The sequence below is a fragment of the Parus major genome, chromosome Z (assembly GCF_001522545.3).
Source record: "Parus major isolate Abel chromosome Z, Parus_major1.1, whole genome shotgun sequence".
Classification (NCBI taxonomy): Eukaryota; Metazoa; Chordata; class Aves; order Passeriformes; family Paridae; genus Parus; species Parus major.
Window position 1 is genome coordinate 2,048,301 of NC_031799.1, and position 15,823 is coordinate 2,064,123.

A 15,823-nucleotide genomic window follows, 5' to 3' on the forward strand; every position below is an offset into this window, starting at 1 on the left:
TGCGAGTCCCTCTGGACAGTCTGTGTGTCCCTGTGGAGGGTCTCTTTGTCCCTATGGATGGTCTGTATGTCCCTGTGGATGATCTCTGGGTCCCTAGAGTGGACCCTGGTCATCTGTGGAGTGTCTGTCAGTCCCTATAGACAACCTGTGGGTCCCTGTGGCAGACCTCGCTCATCTAGGGATGGTCTGTGGAGTCCCCACAGACAGTCTGTGTGTCCGTGGGCACTCTGTGACTCCCTATGGCATGTCTGTCTGTCCCTATGGCGTGTCTGTGTGACCCCATGCGGTCCCTGTCTGTCCCAGTACAGTCCCTGCGTCCCTCCGGTCCACCCCCGCTCCCTCAGACCCTCGCCCCGCCCCCACCCCAGCCGCCCCCTGTGATTGGCCGGCCACAAGGGGGCGGGTTTCACCGCCCATCTCTCACAGTGATTGGGCGGTCCCGCGGAGGCGTGTCTCACCGCTCATCTCTCTCTGTGATTGGTGGGTGCGGCGGGGGCGTGTCCCGCCACTCGTCCCTGCCCGGCTTGGTGCCGCCTCAGCGCGGGGCAGGGCGGCCATGGCCGAGGCTGTGCGACCCCCGCGCCGCTCCCGCACTCGCCCCAAGGTAACGCGGCAGCGAGGGGGGCGTAGGGGCGTCCCCCACGGGCGGTGGGGGCTCGGGAGGATTCCGCGTGTCGGGGCGGCGGCGCCAGGCCGTGTTTACATCCGTGTTTGTGCGGCCTCTAATGGTGAAGGGTGGAGAGTGGGGGAGCGTTTGTGGGTGATGTTCTGGTGTTTTGGTTGTTTTTTTTTTGTTTCTTAAAAAGATGCTTGCTGCTTCCTGCTGTTTTGCACTGCGTATCCATGGATTTGTCGTGTTTGCCAGGCGGGTGAGGGTTGTCATGGGCCTTGTGCTGTAGTAGGATGTAAACAAGGTTTTTATTGTGTTGTCGTAAAGCCTCCTCAGGGGTCCCGTGTCCTGTGGGAGAGCTGGGGGAATGCGCAGCAGTGGAACTTACCTGCGTTTACAGTGTTTTAGTGTAGTGTGGGGGGACAGTCCTACAGACAGAGCTGGGGCTGCTCCCCTGCACAAGAGAAGGCTCCAGGGAGAGCTGAGAGCCCCTGTCAGGGCCTAAAGGGGCTCCAGGAGAGCTGCCCAGGGACTGGGGACAAGGCCTGCAGGGACAGCACCCAGGCAATGGCTTCCCAGTGCCAGAGGGCAGGCCCAGCTGGGATATTGGGAAGGAATTGCTGGCTGGGAGGGTGGGCAGGCCCTGGCACAGGGTGCCCAGAGCAGCTGGGGCTGCCCCTGGATCCCTGCAGTGTCCAAGGCCAGGCTGGACAGGGCTTGCAGCACCCTGAGACAGTGGAAGGTGTCCCTGCCCATGGCAGGAGGGTGGAATGAGATCTCTTTATGTTCCTTTCTAACCTAAGTCATTGATTCTGTGTTACTCCATCTTGTCTACATTAGGCTTTGAAATGCTGAGAACATGTTGCCGTGTCTAGCACATGATAGTGCTGCTTCTTCATAAGCTGTTTTCAAGTATCATTCTTCCAGGCTTTTATCCTGTTTTTAGTGTATTCCTTGTTCATGATACTAGTACTGACAGCTTTTTGAAGACTTTTATTTAAAGTATTTTCTTTATTCAGAGTGTTTGTGGGAATGATCTGAACTACCTCATGAAGTGGAAATGTTTTCCTTGGTTTCTTAACCTCTTTCTTCTAGTTCCTATGGGAAACCATAGAGAGCAAGGACATTGAAGTCGTGACTGTCAAAGCGCTTTGAAAACACTGAATTAATTGACCTGTGTTCTGTAAAACCAAGGTTAAATCTAAGTGTCAAGTGTGGGTGTACTTCCCGAATGGAAGGCAAGTAAAGATTGCAGGGAAGAGCAATCCCAGAAGAGTTACTGTGTCATTCTTTTAGTTTTGATTCAGCACCCTGGCGTTTGCAGGGCAGTCAAACCTTCAAACTGCTGCCTAGTAAAATTGGTTCCCTGCAGGAAGGCGGTGAGTCATGGATGACACTGCTGTTTCATTAAGGACATGTGTGTGGTGACTCTAGTCCGTAGCCATTGCTTCTATGTGAAATTCACTGTGAAACAATTCACTGGAGATGTCACATGTAAGAGCCCTGAATTCTCCAGTGCTACACATGACCCATTTCTGGTATTTCTGTTGCTATTACTGTGCTCACCTCTGTTAATACTCAGGCATGCCTGAGGATGCAGTTTGCGGGTCAGTCACATTAAGGACTTTTCCATTCCCATGCGACAGAAAAAGATGTAATCCTTTGAAAAGCTGAAATTCTTGTGAGCTGAGAGAAAGGCTGGCTCAGCTGCAGAGCTGCCAAGTGGGGGAATGGAGCCCAGGGCTTTCTGACAATAGTAGCCCCAAAGTTAAACTTGTGCAGCACCAGCAGCACCAGACTGATTCAAACACAGAGAGGTGGTACAAACAATGCACCTGGAAATGGTGAGGAGGAGCCCCTGTGTCTGCTTGTTTCTGTGTATGGCACTCAGGTTGATGCCTTGAGATTTTAGGGTTTATATTTTTCATATACTTGTAAACTCCATAAAGACTGTTAGCTACTGCTTTTCCATTTTGGTCAGACAAAACAGTTCCTCTCTAGGCTTGGGAGTCAAGGGCATTTCACTGTCTCAGGCCCCAAGAAATGTAAGCAAAAGTTTGGGGGCATCAAACTTGGGGTTAATGAGTTCATTACCTGGAGCTGCAACTGGAAGATTAATTCCCAATATGCAAATGGACCAAACTTATAAAAATGTGAAAACCCATGACCCATCATCCATTTTGGGTGTAGCCCCTGGGGAGCTTTGTCTGTCCAGAATGTACCTGAAGGCCCTTCAATCAATATAACTTCTTTTTATTCCCCTTAATTTTGTGGGGCCTCTGTTTTAGGTAGTCCCAAAAAGGCATCAGGATTATTCCAGAGATATTTCCTGAAAAGTCTGAAGTGTCCATAGAATTTGAGGGTCATTGATGATGTGCAAGGAGAAGGGAGTTGTCAGGCATGGGGCAAGGCTAATGAGCAGGTATCATTTTCCCATCCCAGGGAGTGTTTCAGGCCAGGCTGGACAGGGCTTGGAGCGACCTGGTCTAGTGGAAGGTGTTCCTGCCTGTGGAAAGGGTTGGAATGAGATTGTCTTTGAGGTCCTTTCAAACCAAACCATTCTGGGATTCTTTGATATGTGGCTTAAGCAGAATTTTCCTGCTTGTCAGTTCAGAACTTGATTTTTCTCATTCTTTCTCAGATGAAATGTATAAATGATTATGCCTTTTTTTTTTTTTTTGCCTAGGAAAGTGAGAACTGAAAGGCACATCATAAATTTTAAAAACAGCTGGGTCTGGGAGGGAGGGAGGGATGCAGGCTGATACTGAGAGATAAAGGGAGTTCATTCTATATGAGGACTGCAAGAGGAAACATTGAGATTGTAGAGGGGAGAGGACCAGCATATGTTTGTGAAGTACGTGGATCAATACACTGTATAAAGATGATTTTTATACAATATCCTGTGGAAATTATTGACTTTGTGGTAATTGTCGGGAGATGCCTGTTATGACAAGTCCAGGCTTAAACAATTGCACTGATGTATTTTTAGCCTCTCACCTGCAGCTTTTACTCACTCAGCTAGTGAGTCAGAGCTGTTTTATGATCAGAAGTGTATACAGGTTTTAATACACCAGAAAAAAGTATGAAAGCAAAGCCAGAGTACTTTTTTTTTTAAAGGACTTGCGACCATATGTTCAGAATAAAATTAGCCTTGAGACCAAGGTGAGCTAGTGCCTTGATTTGAGCTGTTTTCATTTATGCTTTCTCTTAAGGCAAGAGTATTCAGATGTTTAGTAAAAATAGATGTGATACTGCAAGCAAGTTTCTAAAACTGTTGTCTTTTCCCTATTATAATTTCCCCATATTAAAAGCTTGTACTGATTTCACCTATGTTCATTGTTACATTTTCTGGGTCATCCAAAACTGGAGCACTGTGACCTAGCTCCTCAGTTTTACTGCTAATAAAGTGTTAGGTCTACACAATTTACAGATTGGCTAATCACTTTGCCAATTTTTTGTTTTACAAGTTGGCAAATGATTTACAGGTTATCAAAATCTCAGTTCATTTCCTATGCTGTGCTTTTGGGAAGGAAGCTAATCTACACCTTAGATTAGGTTTATGGGAATTATTTTCTCTCAAACTAATTGTAATTTTGAGTTGATTTACAGTTTTACTGGTACTGTTAAGTTTTTCTAAATCTCCAGTGTATATTGTCTGCTGAAAACAGGTATTTCAGTATTTGTTCAGATGTTACCATGGTTTTAGAATGTAGCTAAGGGTTACATTCCACTTGCTTTGTTCTGAAATTACTGTTTCAAAAATGTTTTTCCAGTCACTAAAATATTCTGTAAAATTTAAGGTGGGTCTGGATTATAGAGTATCTTTTTTTTTGCTGTTTTGTTTGTTTGTTTGTTTGTTTCTTGTTTTTGTCAATATGGTGAAATTGAGTAACTCTTCTTAGGTGTCAGAGTTCGGTTATGTTGATTATTTTGTGTGTTAATGAAACAGTCTGTCCTGTGATATTTATAGATTTTTACTTAGAAATGTTGAAGCCATGTGCAAGAGCTGACCAAGAAAACACATACTGGTAGACAGTGTTCATAGGGCAGCTAAAGAGCAAAGATGTGTTTGGTATATTTGTTTTTATCTTTAATGTTATGAAAATGTTTAAAAGGGCTTTTGGAGTCATAATGCTGACAAATACTACTATTGGTGTTGGTGGGATTTGGGATGCAATATGGAGAGATTCACTTGGCAGTGACACTGTTAATTTTTTGTTTGCTTAGGAAAAAAAGAAAAGAAGCAGTGAGGAACCCCAGGTACAGGAGCCTGATGATGTTTTCCTGCCTCCTGTGGCAGAAGGATCTTCTCAAGCCAGGAGTGTGCAAGTGGAACATCCTGGAGAATTTACAGAAATTCAGCTCAGAGATGAAGCAGAAAATAGGAAAACTATAAATGATGAGTCTGACATCCCACAAAGTCATTTATCTTCAGCAAATGAAGGGGCTCTGGCAGTGACTCTGGAGCCTCCCAAAGATGCAGAAAAGGCCAAAGCTGATCCTTCCCAGGAAGAATGTGGGGAGAGTGTTGAGAAGAGCGAGAACAAGTTGGACAAAACTCAGAGCTCTGCAGAGGCAGTTGCTGGTGGATCTAGGAGTTCTGATTTATTGAGTAGTACCTCTCAGTCCAGTGCTGCTCCCCCTCTGTTAGTGATGGGCTTTGTACAGGGCAGAAGAGCTGAAAACCGACAAGACTTTAGAGATCCTCTTGCCTGCTCTTCAGAGAAGCTTCCTCTCAGCACCTCACAACGCTCTGAGAAATCCAAGTCGCGCGTTCTGCGGCCAATTTATCCAGACCTGTCCTTGGAGCTGTCCTACGAGAAACCCACCATCATGGCAGTGAAGCCCCTGCTGCACCAGGAGAGGCTTTACCCAGAGCTCCCCTCCGAGCCAGAGCTGGTGCCATTCACCAGGGAGCAGCTGAAAATCTTTGAGCCCTGTTCGTGGCTGGAGAATGTTGACTCCTATGCCGAGGAATTTGAGAGTGTGGCTCACCAGGACAGGCACGAATTCTACGAGCTGCTCCTGAACTACATGCGCTGCAGGAAGCAGCTGCTGTTGGCTGAGGCAGAGCTGCAGGCCATGACAACAGACTGCCAAAACGTGAAGGGGAGATTATGGACTTTCAAGGAACAACAGAAGACTGTACAGGTGCTGTTGCTGAAGCTACTTTTGAACCCAAACTATTCGGAAATTAACTTTACTTGGTGCCAGGTTTATGGTAGTTAGGCTGTTTTATTGTAAAAGAATCACAGAATGCAATGGGTTGGAGGGGACTTTAAAAGTCATCTAATCCCAGCCTTGCTTTCCATGGACAGGGACATCTCCCTCTAGACCAGGTTGTTCAAGGCCTTATCCAACCTGGCTTTGAGCACTGCTAGGATTGGGCCAGCCTTCCTGGGCAAACTGCCAGTGTCTCACCATACTCACAGTAAAGATTTCTTTTTTCCTAATATCTAACCTAAATTTCCCTTTTTTCAGTTTGGTCCCTTTAGTCCTTGTCCTGTCACTGCAGCTCCTGATGAAGAATCCCTGTCCAGCTTCCCTGTAGGCCCCTTCCAGATCCTGTAAGGTGCTGTGAGGTCTCTACACTCCCCTTCTCCAGGCTGAACAGCCCCAGCTTTCTCAGCCTGTTTCCATAGGGAAGGTGCTCCAGTCCTCTTACCAACTTCTTTGCTTCCTCTGGACTTCCTCTGTCTCTAAGAGTTCCATGTCCAGAGATTATTGCCTTTGCTTTCTGTCTCTTCTGTGTCCCCCAGCACTTCAGAATATCATCCTCTTGAGACTTTAGACTGTTTGTTGTTTGATTTTTAACCTCTGATGTGTGCAGGGCAGTGGGATATATGTTGGTGATTTCTTTTGGGGTCAGTAAGGATGAGCTGTGTACACCCGGTTCTGTCTGTGGTGTCAGGTGAAATTTGTATCACCGCACTCCAAGCAGATGTGGAGGACACGTGGTGGAGTGGCTGTAGCAGTGATGTCCCATCTGGCCTGCTGCCAACTGTAGGGACAGTTTCCATTGATGTCATTCCTGCTGTCAGAGTGGCAGGGGAGCTGGAGTCGTGCTCAGGAGTAGCCCCATAGCTCAAAGGGAATGTTAGGGCCATCCACTTGCAGCAAGTTGTTCCAGAAGTGTAGCTGTGGTTTTTCTTACTTCCACAGTGGGCATGGTACTCTCTAATATTTTTGTCTGTAAACCAAAGGGGTTTATGGAGCAATTTGGGGTGCACATCAGGAAAGTTTTTCCCCTGACTCCTTCTGTGACACTTGCCTTTGTAGCTCAGTGTTACAGTTAGGAGTGAAAGAAATTGTTCTGGTGCTGTTTATAGCCCACACATCATCAAAATTGTGCAAAGATGCTGAACACCTATGCATATGGTAGATTTTTCTGTTTCTGTGAGTGCAGTTCATCAGAATTGAGGAACTGAACACATCTGAATTCTTTCCTTTTTATTGGGGAATAACACTGAGCCTCACTGGATTCTTAAGTTTACAGTGGTCATTTTCTGTAGCAAAAGCAATTTTGGCTTCAGTCTTGCATCCTATAAGGGAATCATAGAGCTGTCTAAATATCTAAATATATAGTGAATTGGGATGAAATAAAGAAGTTGCTGCTTGCTTTGTTTCACCCCAATTCACTATATATTTATTGTGTGTACAGAATAATTTTTGTTTTTATACCTGTTTAAAGTTCTTATTCTACTAATTTAGGAAACACAGAGAAGCTCTCAAGGTAAGCTTTCAAAGTGCTGGTTCTTAGGAATGTTTCCTGATTGCATAAAAGATTAACAGGAATTTTATTTATCGTAAGAATAACAAGAATCTTATTTTTTGAATTTTTTTTTTTGCTGAAGAAGTAGAGATGAGGCAGAGGAAAACTGGACTGAGCTTTTAATTTCAGTTTGGGAAAAGGTTAGAGTGCAGGTAATTTCTGAACATTTTAAACATGCAGTGGGAAATTGCTGCAAATTATCAGTCCTGGGAGTTTGGGAAATATTTATCTTGTTCCAATGAGTGTTTCAGCTTTAAAATAGCAGGTCAAATATATATGGAAATCTGTAAACTAAGAAGCAGGTGCATAATTATTGGGAGTTAGACACCTGGATTTGTTGACATCTCTCAGTGCTGCAGGCAAGTAACTTCTGGCTGTTTCTTAACTTGAGTTACTGAGGGTTTATATAACATTTTTTTCTTCAGGAGTCAAGGATATGAATCTTCAGTAATCAGTAGCTATAAAAAGCATATAGGATAATATGCCAAATATTTGTCTTTTCATTTATGAAATGTCCCTTTTTATGAAAGTCTTGAAATCTGTTTAGGAGAGAGTTATATCATGATTGATTTCTGTTAGGGTGACCCAACAAAATGTCAGAACTGCTGACATAAAATATTTGCTCTCTTTTCAGGGTGTGTGTGCAGATCAGTGCAAGGTGACAGGTCACCACCGCTACCAGACAGTGGAGCTGAACGAGAGTGTGCTGGGGGAGCTGAGGAAGCTGTTTGAGGCCAAAGCAGAGCATGTGCACCAGACCCTGGCACTGCACTCCTACACTTCGGTGCTGTCCCGCTTGCAAGTGGAGTCCTATGTTTACAGGTTGCTCAGCAGCTCGTCCCTGCTGAGATCTGTGGCCCTGCAGCAGCAAGAACAAGGTGTGTTTGCTGGTCTGGACTGCTCCCAGTCCTGGTTAGGGTGCCCACCACTTTCTGCAGCTGCAGTTTTGGAGTTTTGTGGTGGAATTTGTGTACTGGAGTGTTTCTGCTCTGTTACAAAAACCTGTTGATCTTATGTAGGGATCAGTCGGACTTTTTTCTCACAGGAAAATGTCCACTTCCCTTGATTTTGTCACCTGGGCAGTAAAAGCTGAATGCAGGGTGACTTCTGCTCTGTGAGCTGCAGACTGACATTGATAACACTGTGTGGATGGGACACTCGAATTCCCAATCTTTTGTTGTCCCAGGCAATATCTAATACAGTTTTTTTTTCCCCACTTTTAAAATGAACTGGGTATTTTTCCTGCTTTACTTCCTCTTGGAAGGCCATTTGAAATCTTAAGCTCTTAATATTTAGGATTATCTTTTTGGTTTTCTGCCTTAGTGTTCTGTTTTATATTTTGTGCCAATATTCTTTTAGCTAAAATATTTCTCCTCCTCCTGCCCCAGATATTTTTCTTTCTTATTGCTCCTCCCTTTGCACTCCACCTCCCAGACAGTTTACATGCATAGTAAATGATGATTCTTACCATTTATTCAAGCTGATGTTGAGGGAAGGCCTTTTGTGGGAGTGACCACAGTAGCTTCTAATAATTAGTATCCACAGCTTGATTATAAGAAGAAACAAAGTATTGTAAGTATTCTTTTCTGAGGGATCGAGCAGGCGGCTGTGTTGAAATATCTTGGTGTCTGCAGATACAGAGAGCAGTTTTATATGCAGCCCCAAGCCCATTGTTCATGCTGCAACTTCTTGTCAAAGCTTCATTAATTCTGTTTTTAATTTACAGTTTCAAAGCAGTCAGAAAATCTCTCTTCAGACTTGAGCCACTTGAAGGAATGCATCAGTGTCCTTTTCAGCTTCACTCGCAGGGTTATTGAAGATCCTCAGTTTCACAGTGACCTTCTCATGTGGCTGCAGAGACTGGTGAGGAAGTAGACGTGGATATATCTGATCCAACACACAGGATGAATTCAGGAATAATTTCTGGAAGTGTTACTGTTTTGCTCCCTGTCCCATGAGCGATGTTTTTTTTTGGTGGGGTTTGTCCTACTTGAGGAACAGAATCTCTCAGCAGATCTTTAGAATTGATTCCCTTGTCTGATAAAGTCATGCAGCATTAGTGAGGACTGGTGCCTGAGCAGGCAACACTGCTTGCAGTGACCTTAATAATACTCACTGTGCTTTTACTTACTTTGAAATTAGAACTGTTCAGACTTGTCATGTTTGAGAAACTTTTGTTCTTTCCAATTTCTAAATAAATTAGATTTTAATGCAGTTGTAGAAAAAAAATAATTACTTTATGCCAAAGAAAACAGTTTGTGGCTCTTAAGGCAAGCTAACAGAATTTAAATATTGTTCTCCTGTAACATGCTCTGAAAACTCAGGTCTGTTAGAAAGTGTGAAAAAGAAATGAGCAGTATTACTCTAGTTAGCAAGACTGTAAGGAAATGAACTTCAAAATTATTTACTTGATTTCAATCTACTTCCCTCCAGGTATCTGTGTTGCAGAGAATTGGGTGTCCAGGTGACCATCTCTTCCTCTTCAACCACATCCTTCGGTGTCCAGCTGGCATCAATGAGTGGGCTTGTCCATTCATTCAGGTGTGAATGTTTAATTCTTTAGTGTCAGCAGGTTGGAGCAGGAGTGGTGTGGGTAGGAGAGGAGAGTGTCTTGTGCTTACTTAATCCCTCATGACTCACACTGTCTTTCCAGGTGTGTGTTATCATGGTGCCAGTGAGAGGCTCAGGGAATACATTTATCCATGTTAGGCTAACCATGTACAGGTTAACAGGGGAACACACCTCACTCTTGACTGCAGAGGTTCCATGAAAGGAAGTCAAGGCCTTATGCATCAGATTTTGGAAGTATTCTCCAAATAGTGGAAAGCATATTTAGACTTGAAGCAGGAACAGTATATAAAAAGTGAGATTGGAGTCAGCTCTGTGATGTGTACAGGATCAGGAGAAGCAGATTTTTTTATATCCTACACATTGAAGTGGGACTGGTTTCCCTGGAAAGGGACAAAGGAAAGGGCTCACTTCGTCTAGGTCAGAGGGAGTGTGGATATCCAAAGGCGTTTTTTCAAAGAACATCTTTTGCTTTTCTAAGAGGAGAAAACATTGGAAATCTTGTCACAGGAAAAAGGCTTCAATTACACTAACAGGAAAAGCAAACAATGCAGTAGAAGTATAGAACAGATTAAATTAGCTTGGGAAAGACCCTTAATATCATTGAGTCCAAATAACCTAACATTAACCTAATGTGGTAGGATTTCATCATCCCCTGTGCTCACTGAATTACCCCTGGTGCCCAGACCTACATGTGGCACAAAAAGAGAGGTTGTCTTTTTTATTTATGGAGCTTTTGACCTGGTTTTGTTTTTCTCCCCTATCCTATAATTCTTCTAAGTAATTCTTTTGAACAAGTCACCATATTTTGCCATGGCAATACTTTGTCCAGGATGTGGGTGTTGTCTTTTATGGATTCTTACAAGTCTTAACAAAAAGCTGGTGAGAAATGTGAATTTCTCTGCTAAGAATAATTTGCCCTTTGCTAATCTAGATTTACTTAGATTTTTGCATTCAATTTCAGATCAAAGTCTTGGGTAACCCATCGGGTGTCTTTCATTTCATGCAGTCTCTTGCCTTGCTTATGTCTCCTGTCAAGTAAGTATGAACAAGATTTTATAATATATGTTCTGATTATTTTAGAGTAGAAAGCACAACATACAATCTACTTGTAGAACTCTGAAAGTTCATTGCAGGCAAAGTAATAAAAGCAGGCATAAATAGATTCATAGTTTAATTCAAGCTCTTTTTATTCAGTCATCTTAAAATTCACCCTTGGCATTACCTCCTTGTGCTGTACACAGTATGTTGCAGCTTTCCTTCAGCTGTGAAATAGCTTGTGAAGACTGACAGACCCACAGGTTTTGTTACTGTGGCTTCTGAAATATCTCTTGCTTTGCACCATGGCCTGTTTTTTATATTGTCTCTGCAACAGAAGCCCCCTAGTAAAGATGTTAAGCTGATGTACACACTGATTGGATTTCTTGATATATTTTTCACCCTTTTTTAAAAAATTATTTTTAAAATCTAGTAGGAAAGTTGTACTTGGAGAAGCTAGTTAATGAAATTAGTCACAAGTGAAAGCAGTTATGTTCTCCAGATAAAATACATAACTTGCCTCTACTGCCCAAATTTTGAGGTCAAAGACTCAAACTACTGGTATTTAGGGTTGTCACTGTGATCTTGATAGTTTTGGTCAGAGTTAAGTGGGAATCTTTTTTTATTGAAAGCTGTTATTTCAAAGGGGTTTTTTTTTACATTTCCTTTCTAGAATTGCCTGGGGAAACCAGTGTATCCTGAGGGAGTGTGTGTTGCCAGTGTCTTTTGATACTTGTGTTTGGAACAAGGGCCAGTTTAATGTGTCTGGGGTGCTGCTCTAAATGTTGATACCAGAACGCAGAGCCTCCACAGGGTCTGTTTGTACTGGTAAAAGAGCTGAGGCTTGTATGTTACAGCTCCTGCATGTCAGGAAGCAGGTTATCCTAGAGTCATTTACAGTCATAGGATTGTTTAGGTTGAAAAACATCTTTAAGATTATTGAGTGCAACCCTTAACCCAGAACTACTGTTTCTGCTTCTGAAAAATGTCCTCTGGTGCCACATCCATAAGCCTTCTGAACTCTTCCAGAGATGTTGACTCTACCACTGCCCTAAAGAATCTATTGCACTGCCTGACCAAGTTTACAAGAAAAAAATTTCCCTAATATCTAATCCAAACCTCTTCTAGTGCAACTTGAGTCTGTTTCGTATCCTATTATTTGTAACTTGGCAGCACAGCCCGAACCCCCCGGCTGTCCCCTCCTGGCAGGGAGTTGTGCAGAGCCACAAGGGCCCCCTGAGCCTCCTTTTCTCCAGGCTGAGCCCCTTTCCCAGCTCCCTCAGCCGCTCCTGGGGCTCCAGCCCCTTCCCCAGCTCCGTTCCCTGCCCTGGACACGCTCCAGCCCCTCGGTGTCTCTCCTGTGCTGAGGGGCCCAGAGCTGTCCCAGCACTGGAGGTGCCTCAGCAGCGCCGGCACAGGGGACGGGCCCTGCCCTGGGGCTGTGTCACACCTGGCTGGCACAGCCCAGGGGCCACTGGCCTCTTCCCCACCTGGGCACCCCTGGGCTCCTGTCCAGCTAGTGGCATCTTTCTGATTTTCTTGCCAATTGCTTCCTCTTGCATATGATTTTTTCAGTATCTTCCCTTAACTGAAAGATTACTGAATTCAGAATTTTTTATTTCCTAATTTTTTACACTTGAATTTTCACTCTAAACCAGAAATCGCGTGGACTTTATGTGCCATATGAAACCAAGTGACAGGAAAAGTTCCTCTTCATCTGGGATGGAATCTGGGAACTGGACTCTGGTAGATGAAGGAGGAGAAGAGGTATAGCAGATGACTTCTTTTTTTATCTCTTTGCTTTTTTCCTTTATGCTTTTGTCCAAGCTCATTGATCTTTGTGAAATGGATGAAGAGAATCTGACTTGTAAAGGTAAAAAGTATGGTTTGAATTGACTTCTGTTTTAGTCTCCTTTTGTTTCTGTAGCATAACTGTAGAGAGTGCAGCTTCTAGTAATGAGTACTACCAGAGAGAATTAAAATATTTCAGTTACTCCTAACAAAACTGTAATTAGTACCATAGTGAAGCCCTTTATTACTGGTGTCATTGTAAAGCCACTGACAGCACCTGTATTTGTCTATAGGATGAGGATCCTGAAACAAGCTGGATTCTACTCTTGGAAGATGACTTGATTGCTCTGCTGTCACAGTTCCCATTTCATGAACTGTTTCAGCAGTTTCTCGGGTTTACGTCTGAAGGTAAATCAGTTGCTAGGGAGTTATTCTTCATTTTGCTTATGGTAATTATGTTAATGACTGCCATGGCCAGGGGTGCTACTCTATCATGAAACTCTTTGAGAAAAATAGTAACAAACCTGTGCAACAGCTTGCAGGCTAAAGAGATGAGATGGAAGTATATGCCATGTGTGAAAATTAAAACCTCATAGCAATATGCATTCAAAACATTAGAGTCTTCTCCTTTAGTTTGGATTTGGTCGTTCATTTGTTTGTTTGTTAACGCCCAAAAGTGCTTTCAGAACTATTTTTCCCCCCTCACCTCTTAATTGTAATGTTACTGTAATTTTTCTCTGATTATTTTTTTTTTTTTCAAAACCTCTGGGCAAGTACAGAGGTCTTACTACCTGTATGGTTTATTTGTACTTTCACACTTAGCAGATATTTATTGTTCACTGCATGAACAAAACATACATTTCATTTCACAGTATGGTGAATTGTTGCTTTCAGTGCTAGTTATTAAAAATCAGTGCTTGTTAAATTAAAAACCCAGAATTCATACTTTTTTTTTTTTTTTTTTACTCTTATTTTTATGTCTTCATCTTAGGTGCTTATTTTCCTGAAAAAACATCTCCCCAGAAGATGATGAAGATTTTTGCCTTTGCAAACTCCTTAGTGGAACTTCTGTCTATGGGATTAGAAACGTTTAACAGAGCACGGTACCGACAGTTTGTGAAGAGAATTGGTCAGCTCATCAAGTAAGAGAATTTTTTTCTCTGTGCTGTGATTGAATCTAAATATTTCGTATTTAGAGCTGCTAAAAAATCCCCAGAACCAATCATCAAACAACCAAAAAAACCCAAACCCCGTCCAAACAGTTCTCAGGTAGGTTTTGCTCTGATGTTTGGTCAGTTCAGGGTTACCCAGTCTAGGAATCTGAAATGGGGAATTACAAAATCTAAATCCTGTGAGTACAAAGAAGTGAGGTGAGCTGTGGAACACCAGGCTGACTTCCATTAGTAATGTTGTTAGGCTTGTTTTGGGTAGCCCCTGAAACCCAGCAAACAGAATTTCCTTGAATTTCTCCTGTCTATAACCAATGTTACTGCTTTATTTGTTGTTACCCAGAATTGTTTCAGGATTTTTAATTTTGCTCCCTGCATGTTGTCCTATTGTTGCAGTAAATAAATGTAATTGAAGCCTAAAAGCTACTCTTCATTTTTAAATCTCCAGCATTTACTCTGTATGGCTTCTATGAGTGTATCCTCAAGGGGGAATACAGTCAAATCAGAAACAAAATCCATTGTTTTCTTAGTGTTATGGAGGCAGTAACTTTCTCAGTGTAATTATTTCTTTATGAGCTTTCTGGATGTACCACCATTTCATCCTGAACAGTTACCTTAAGGCTCCAAAGGTCACACACAAAGTAGTTTGGTATAACAGAATATTATGCATTGTTTGCTTGTAAAACCAGGGAAGGAGAACACAGAAATTTGACTGATACTATTTCTATAGAAACCTCTGGAACTCAGAGGGCAAAACGTTGGAAATGTTTCTTGTGGCTAGACTCTGATCTGATTGCCCTTGTCTGTGTTTTCCTGTGGTTGTGACATACTTAATGATCCTTCTTTGGCTTGTTTGCTCTGCTGTGTAGGATGACACTGTGTCATGTGAGTGACCACTGGGCCCAGTATGTTAGTGGCAATAAACAATATGGATCAGTAGAACACCCCTACTCTGTGGAAAAATTGCAACTGGAGTTTGATGAGCTGTTTTTTAGAGCTGTTCTACATGTTCTGAAGGCAAAAAGGTGGGTAATCCCTTCACTGGCTTAGTTTTGAGGAGCTGAATCCTTGAAACTGGGATTTGGACTAGCTTTAAATAAATGTTTAAAGGTTTAAACAAGACTGAAATGAGTAGGATTTTTCAGTGCATTGGTAGCATCAAGGTGGGGAGGAATTAGGCCGTGAATTGTAGCAACTGACAGAAGCTCTGGAATCTTGGTCAGTTCAGAATGAGGTTGGCTCAGAATTTGAGGTGCTAATACACATCCTCACATTCCTAATTCTGTTACGTAGCAGAGGTGGGCCAGAGATGTCTCCTTTCCAAATGCTGGGATTTGTCAGGGTGGAACTGTTCCTAACTGCCTCTTCAAATCCAACAGGTTGGGAGTCTGGCTGTTCATGTCTGAGATGCCTTATGGAACCTTGTCCAGCAACATGCTTTGGAGGCTCTTCTTTGTCATGCATTGTGCTGAGAACGAGCAGCTGGAACAGCTCTGCTCTACTCTTCAGCCTGCTGACTACAAGCAAAGACTCAAAGGTAAAATTCCCCCACAGAACCAATTCTAATCCATTCATCTGCTGCTGCATCAGCTGTGGGTTTAACTCTGTGCAGGTTGCATTGTTAAATGCACTCTTGGGAGCATGACTGGTCCAGTGGCCACAGAAATGTCTTGGGCAGTTAATTGTTTTCTAGTACCTGTTTGCCCAAATTGTCATTTTAACAGTAATTGATAGATTTATTGTCCTAGTTTTGTCTGTGGCTGCCTCAGAGCTGTAAGAGTAACATGCAGGAGGTACCTCTTGTGTATCCTCATATGACTTCCCCCCTTGAACTTCAACAGTATTTGGAGAATGAGATTAAAATCCTAAAGTACA

At 43.0% G+C, this 15,823-nt stretch overlaps 1 protein-coding gene across 3 annotated transcripts in view; it reads left to right on the forward strand.

The window, feature by feature from the left end:
* The first annotated feature begins 508 nt into the window (after positions 1–508).
* EPG5 (ectopic P-granules autophagy protein 5 homolog) overlaps positions 509–15,823 on the forward strand; it is a 54,907-nt gene continuing 39,592 nt past the window's right edge. For all 3 annotated transcript variants that reach the window (XM_015615212.1, XM_015615215.3, XM_015615214.1), the window contains exons 1-11: positions 509–604; positions 4,838–5,761; positions 8,017–8,260; positions 9,109–9,245; positions 9,816–9,923; positions 10,915–10,988; positions 12,647–12,755; positions 13,073–13,187; positions 13,771–13,921; positions 14,818–14,973; positions 15,328–15,485. In XM_015615212.1, the coding sequence (XP_015470698.1) occupies positions 557–604; positions 4,838–5,761; positions 8,017–8,260; positions 9,109–9,245; positions 9,816–9,923; positions 10,915–10,988; positions 12,647–12,755; positions 13,073–13,187; positions 13,771–13,921; positions 14,818–14,973; positions 15,328–15,485 (2,224 nt within the window). In that variant the 5' untranslated portion in view covers positions 509–556. The remainder of the gene's footprint in view (positions 605–4,837; positions 5,762–8,016; positions 8,261–9,108; positions 9,246–9,815; positions 9,924–10,914; positions 10,989–12,646; positions 12,756–13,072; positions 13,188–13,770; positions 13,922–14,817; positions 14,974–15,327; positions 15,486–15,823) is intronic.